The sequence below is a fragment of the Malus sylvestris genome, chromosome 10, assembly GCF_916048215.2.
Source record: "Malus sylvestris chromosome 10, drMalSylv7.2, whole genome shotgun sequence".
NCBI classification, from domain to species: domain Eukaryota; kingdom Viridiplantae; phylum Streptophyta; class Magnoliopsida; order Rosales; family Rosaceae; genus Malus; species Malus sylvestris.
The window spans coordinates 1,190,207-1,196,194 of NC_062269.1; the positions used below are offsets into that span (position 1 = coordinate 1,190,207).

Consider the following 5,988-nt stretch of genomic DNA (forward strand, 5'->3'; position numbering starts at 1 on the left):
ACAGAACTCATGCTCAAGTCCACCTTATGGAGAAATTTTTAATTATGATGGAAAATACAAGTGGTACACCACGTGTTTTAAGAGGAATGATGATAAATTTTATATGGTAAATTATTAAACTTTTTAGCACACATAACCCATCATTTGTTTAGTGACACGTGGTGTACCACCCCATGTACTGGTCACACTGAAAAATCTCGAGCAAATAAGCATGGAGTTATAAAACGTCTTCTTGCTCCTCATCTCGACGGTTCACTACCAAGTTGTTTTATAACCTCTTCCATTGCATGCCATGCATTCGTAAATCATCCTGTTTGTCTTCTTCATTATGTCGATCGTGATGAGACTCTGCTTGGCAAACAAGTTGATTATTCACGTTATTGTGCTGTTCTTTTAGGTCATTCACTTTTGTGACATCAATGTGGAACGTGTTTTTTGCTATGTGCAAAAGTCGATCCAGAAAAACTGCCGGAGAAAATACCTCAGGATTTAGGAGTTATTGGTTGATCTATAACTGAGGCTTTCACACAGCTAGAACCTGACAACCAGCACATATAAATCTAAAATAAAAACCAAGTGTTGAATTATAAGTCTCTAGCTGATTGAGTATTAGCAATAAGATGAGATTAAATGTGTATTCACTTGTACTAAGAATGCCAAGTGTGAAGTTCCTATGTGTAAAAGGCCATGAGTGCCATGTGGTTATTTGGTCTTTCTTTATTATGTCATTACATGTTAGATGAGCGGTTGTGATCTAAGTACTGTGAGAGAAAGGATCCAATTGTTTCTACCTGTAATTTTCCCTCCACAGTTTTTTTGTGTAAGTGTGTGAGTGCATATCAGAAGTAGAGTGAGAATTCCAATCGCTCCTCTGTGACTTGCAGAGAGAGAGAAGCTGCCATTTTCCAATCTTCTTTTTCACTGTGTATTTTTCACTCCTCCTTCGAATCATTCAACTAGACAAAAATATCACCGTTTTTTAACATGGCCTCAGAGCCTGGTTTCGATTAGATATGGGCGTGTTCTGTGAACTCAAACATCACCGTTTCTGGATTCGGTGAAGTTTGCCGGAGTCTGTCTGTGATCTAAGAACTACGCGTTTCTGGATTCACACAAGCTCACGATGGCTGGATCTGGGAGTACTGAAGTGAGGACCCCAATCTTCTCCAATGAGAACTACGAGTTCTGGAGAATCAAAATGGTTACCATTTTCGAGTGACATGGACTATGGAATCTGGTGGAAAAAGGGATTTCAACTTCCGATTCGAAGAAGAAGAAAGCTAAGACTGATGAAGATACAGATGTTGATGCTGACGATGATGAGAAAATGGCTGCAATCTTCATGAAAGATGCAAAAGCTCTCGGAATCATTCAAAGCGCAGTCTCCGATCAGATCTTCCCTCGAATCGCAAACGCAGACAGCAAAAATGGCATGGGATCTGTTATATGGCGAATATCACGGTGGGGATCAGGTACGATCTGTGAAACTCCAAAATCTTAGACGAGAATTTGAATACACTAGAATGCGTGATGATGAATCCTTGACTGGGTATCTTACTCGTTTAAATGATCTGATTAATCAAATAAAGACGTTTGGTGAAACTCTGTCAAATGAGAGATTAGTTCAGAAGGTGTTAATCAGTCTCACTAAGATGTATGATCCTATATGCTTAGTGATAGAAAACACCAAATGTCTAGAATTTGTTGAACTGCAAGAGGTACTAGCTATATTGAAGAGTCAAGAGCAGAGGTTTGATTTGCATTCCTCTGATGCAACTGAGAGAGCATTTTCTTCTCTTACTGTTAATTCAAAAGGGCATAATCGAGGTTATGCTCAGTCTAGTACTTTTAAATCACAGAGAAATTGGAATCAAAAGGGTAAGAAGTGGGATTCAAAACCAAAGTTTCAGCAAAAATCATTCACAAATGTTGCACAGAATAGTACTTCCTCACAGGTTATGGGTCAAGAGAGTGTAAAACCTCAATGTAAAGTGTGTTCAAAGTTTCATTATGGTGAATGTAGATATAAGGGGAAATCCAAGTGCCATAACTGTGATAGATTTGGACATTGGGCCAGAGAGTGTACTGTTGGAAAGTCTGTTCAAAAGGCAAACTGTGCAAGTCAAATGGAAGTGACAGGAAACATATTTCATGCAAATTGTGCAGTTGCTGAGACTAAGGTTAATGGAGATTGGTACATAGATAGTGGCTGCAGTAATCATATGATAGGGAATGTTGATCTTCTTGTTGATGTGAATACCAATGTTGCAGGGAAAGTTCAAATGCCAACAGGAGTGTTAGTTAATGTGGCAGGAATGGAATCACTGGAAATTGAAACTAACAGAGGGAGAAAATATATCAGAGAAGTCATGTATTTACCTGGTTTGAAAGAGAATCTATTAAGTGTAGGATAAATGGATGAGCACAGATATTATCTTGTGTTTGGTGGACATATGTGTACTGTTTTTTATGGTCCTTCTCTGGAATGTCAAATTATCCGTGTAAAAATGAAAGAAAACAGGTGCTATCCTCTATCTCTAAGGCCTGAGAAACAACTTGTGTTGAAGACTAGTTTTGCTCATTGTTCTCTGACTTGGCACAGAAGATTAGGTCACCTAAACTTTGGTGGAATCAAGCAATTGAAGGATAAAGACATGGTTCATGGTCTACCATATCTAGATGAGTATGACAGAGTCTGTGAAGGCTGTCAATATGGTAAGCAACACAGAGAAAGCTTTCCTAGTGGTCAAGCACAAAGAGCAGGTGCTCCACTTGAATTGGTTCATGTTGATTTGTGTGGACCAATGAGAAATGAGTCTACAAGAGGAAACAAGTATTTTATGTTGCTTGTAGATGATGCAACCAGGATGATATGGGTGTATTTTCTTAGATTCAAATCAGAAGCTCTTACTTGTTTTAAGAAATTCAAGGCCATGACTGAGTTGCAAAGTGGTATGAGAGTAAAATGTGTAAGGAGTGATAGAGGAGGGGAGTTCTTATCAAATGAATTCAATCAATACTGTGACACAGAGGGAATCCAAAGACAACTGTCTCTCTCTTACACTCCACAGCAAAATGGAGTGGTTGAAAGAAAAAAACAGAACAGTGGTTGAAATGGCCAAGTCTATGCTTCATGACAAAGGAATGCCTTACTATATGTGGGCAGAAGTTGTGCACACTGCAGTCTACATATTAAACAGATGTCCTACCAAATCACTTGATAACATAACACCTTTTGAAGCTTACAGCAAAAGGAAACCAGGTATTGCCCATTTGAAGGTTTTTGGCTCGGTTTGTTATGTTCATACTCCATCCGCGCTAAGACACAAGCTAGAACCCAAAAGTATAAAAGGAGTCTTTGTTGGATATGCAAAATGTGAGAAAGGGTACAGAGTATTTGACCCAATCTCTAAAAGACTGATCATGTCAAGAGATGTTGTGTTCGATGAAAACTCAGCTTGGGATTGGTAAAGAAGCACAGAAAGACATATGTCACTACCTATTTATGAGTTTGACTATGTTGATACACCAAGAAGTGAGAATACAGAAAAAGACACTCAAGTTTCAAGTGGTTTATCATCTGGCATATTGGAAGAAGCTGCAAGTGGTATTGATGATACACAGATCAATTCACAGTCAAGTGCAGGTGTGAGTGACACTTATGCATTTGATCATACTCCATTAAAATGGAGAAAGCTGGATGATGTACTTGCTCAATGTAATCTGTGCATTATAGAACCAGAGAAATATGAAGATGCAGCTAAGGATGAGTCTTGGATGAACGCTATGAAGGATGAGCTCTCCATGATTGAAAAGAATGCAACCTGGGAGTTAGTAAACAGACCAAGTAACAAGCCTATAATTGGAGTAAAATGGGTGTTTAAAACCAAACTCAACCTGGATGGAACTGTGCAAAAGAACGAGGCAAGGCTTGTTGCAAAGGGATATGCCCAGAAACCAGGAATAGACTACAATGAGACCTTTGCTCCTGTTGCTCGGTTGGATACAATCAGAACCTTTATAGCATTGGCTGCACAAAAGAGTTGGAAACTCTATCAACTTGATGTCAAATCTGCTTTTTTAAATGGTGTTCTAGAAGAGGAGGTTTATGTAGAGCAGCCTGATGGTTTTGTAGCTAAAGGGGAGGAAGACAGTATATAAACTTCACAAAGCCTTGTATGGTCTAAAACAGGCACCACGGGCCTGGTATGGAGAGATTGATACATATTTCTCACAGTGTGGTTTTACAAGAAGTTTAAGTGAACCAACATTGTACATCAAGGCAGAAGAGAAAGACATTTTGATTGTGTCGATCTATGTGGATGACATAATCTATACTGGGAGTAACAAGCTAATGCTTGAAGAATTCAAAGAAGACATGAAACGAAAGTATGAGATGACTGATTTGGGTCTTCTCCATCATTTCCTTGGAATGGGAATAATTCAAACAAATTCAAGCATTTTCATCCACCAAAAGAAATATGCAAGCTCCTTATTAGACAAATTTGGTCTGAAAAAGTGCAAATCTGTGCTTACTCCACTTGTTGCAACTGACAAGTTAACCACGGATGATGGAAGTGGTGCAGCAAGTGAAGAGTTATACAGAAGTATGGTGGGAAGTCTCCTATATCTCAGTGCAACCAGGCCCGATATTATGTATGCATCCAGTCTGTTAGCCAGATTTATGCACTGCCCTACCAGTAAGCATGTTGGAACTGCTAAAAGAGTGCTAAGATACATTAAGGGCACCCTAGATTATGGTCTGGAATATGTGAAGGGTAAGAACTCAATGTTAATTGGGTTCTGTGACAGTGATTGGAGTGGATCAATTGAGGACAATAAAAGTACTTCTGGTTATGGCTTCTCTTTTGACAGTGGAGTATTCTCATGGGCATCCGTGAAGCAAAATTGTGTAGCTTTTTCCACTGCAAAAGCAGAGTACATCAGTGCTTCAGAAGCAACTACTCAAGCCATTTGGTTGAGATTTGTTCTTGAAGACTTTGGTGAATTTTAAACCGAAGCCACTCCAGTGCACTGTGACAACACCTCAGCAATTGCAATCACCAAGAACTCTGTGTTCCATCAAAAGACCAAACACATTAACAGAAGATACCATTTCATCAAGGATGCACTGAAGGATGGCATCATTGATCTGGTGTATTGTCCAACTAAGGAGCAACTAGCTGATATCTTCACAAAATCTCTGCCTAAAGATCGGTTCAATTATCTTAGGAGCATGCTTGGAGTGAAATCAGCTCAAGACTTAAAGAGGAGTGTTGAATTATAAGTCTCTAGCTGATTGAGTATTAGCAATAAGATGAGATTAAATGTGTATTCACTTGTACTAAGAATGCCAAGTGTGAAGTTCCTATGTGTAAAAGGCCATGAGTGCCATGTGGTTATCTGGTCTTTCTTTATTATGTCATTACATGTTAGATGAGCGGTTGTGATCTAAGTACTGTGAGAGAAAGGATCCAATTGTTTCTAACTGTAATTTTCCCTCCACACAGTTTTTTTGTGTAAGTGTGTGAGTGCATATCAGAAGTAGAGTGAGAATTCCAATCGCTCCTCTGTGACTTGCAGAGAGAGAGAAGCTGCCATTTTCCAATCTTCTTTTTCACTGTGTATTTTTCACTCCTCCTTCTTCGAATCATTCAACTAGACAAAAATATCACCGTTTTTTAACAGCTCAAACATATGTATTTCCACAAATGCATGTATAAAGTTGTTCATACACACCTGTATAATTGTGTAAGCACATAGGATTTGGGAAAGTTTTCAACATACCTGTGTATCGCAATAGCAAGTCGAATCGCTGGCTTTCGTCCCTTTTTTGGGCTGGGTTATGCAGCGTCTGCATTCACCTATATCATTTAAAATTTTCAATTAGAGAGCAAGAAGAACCTTAATAAAATGCTCCAAAGGGTAAACCCCAGCAAGCAATAGAGTATAAATATTGAATGCCATATGGCAATTAAGAGTCAAAGG

The 5,988-nt window shown here is 38.9% G+C and overlaps 1 protein-coding gene across 1 annotated transcript; it reads left to right on the plus strand.

The window, feature by feature from the left end:
- Nucleotides 1–1,523: 1,523 nt before the first annotated feature.
- LOC126586765 (uncharacterized) lies at nucleotides 1,524–2,414 on the plus strand. The gene has a single exon (XM_050251707.1). It carries the CDS (start codon nucleotides 1,524–1,526, stop codon nucleotides 2,412–2,414), a length of 891 nt encoding a protein of 296 aa, XP_050107664.1.
- The last annotated feature ends 3,574 nt before the right edge of the window (nucleotides 2,415–5,988 follow it).

Excerpts from the sequence above, each read along its gene's own strand:
- LOC126586765 (XM_050251707.1), top strand. The coding sequence starts at position 1,524 with ATGCGTGATGATGAATCCTTGACTGGGTATCTTACTCGTTTAAATGAT.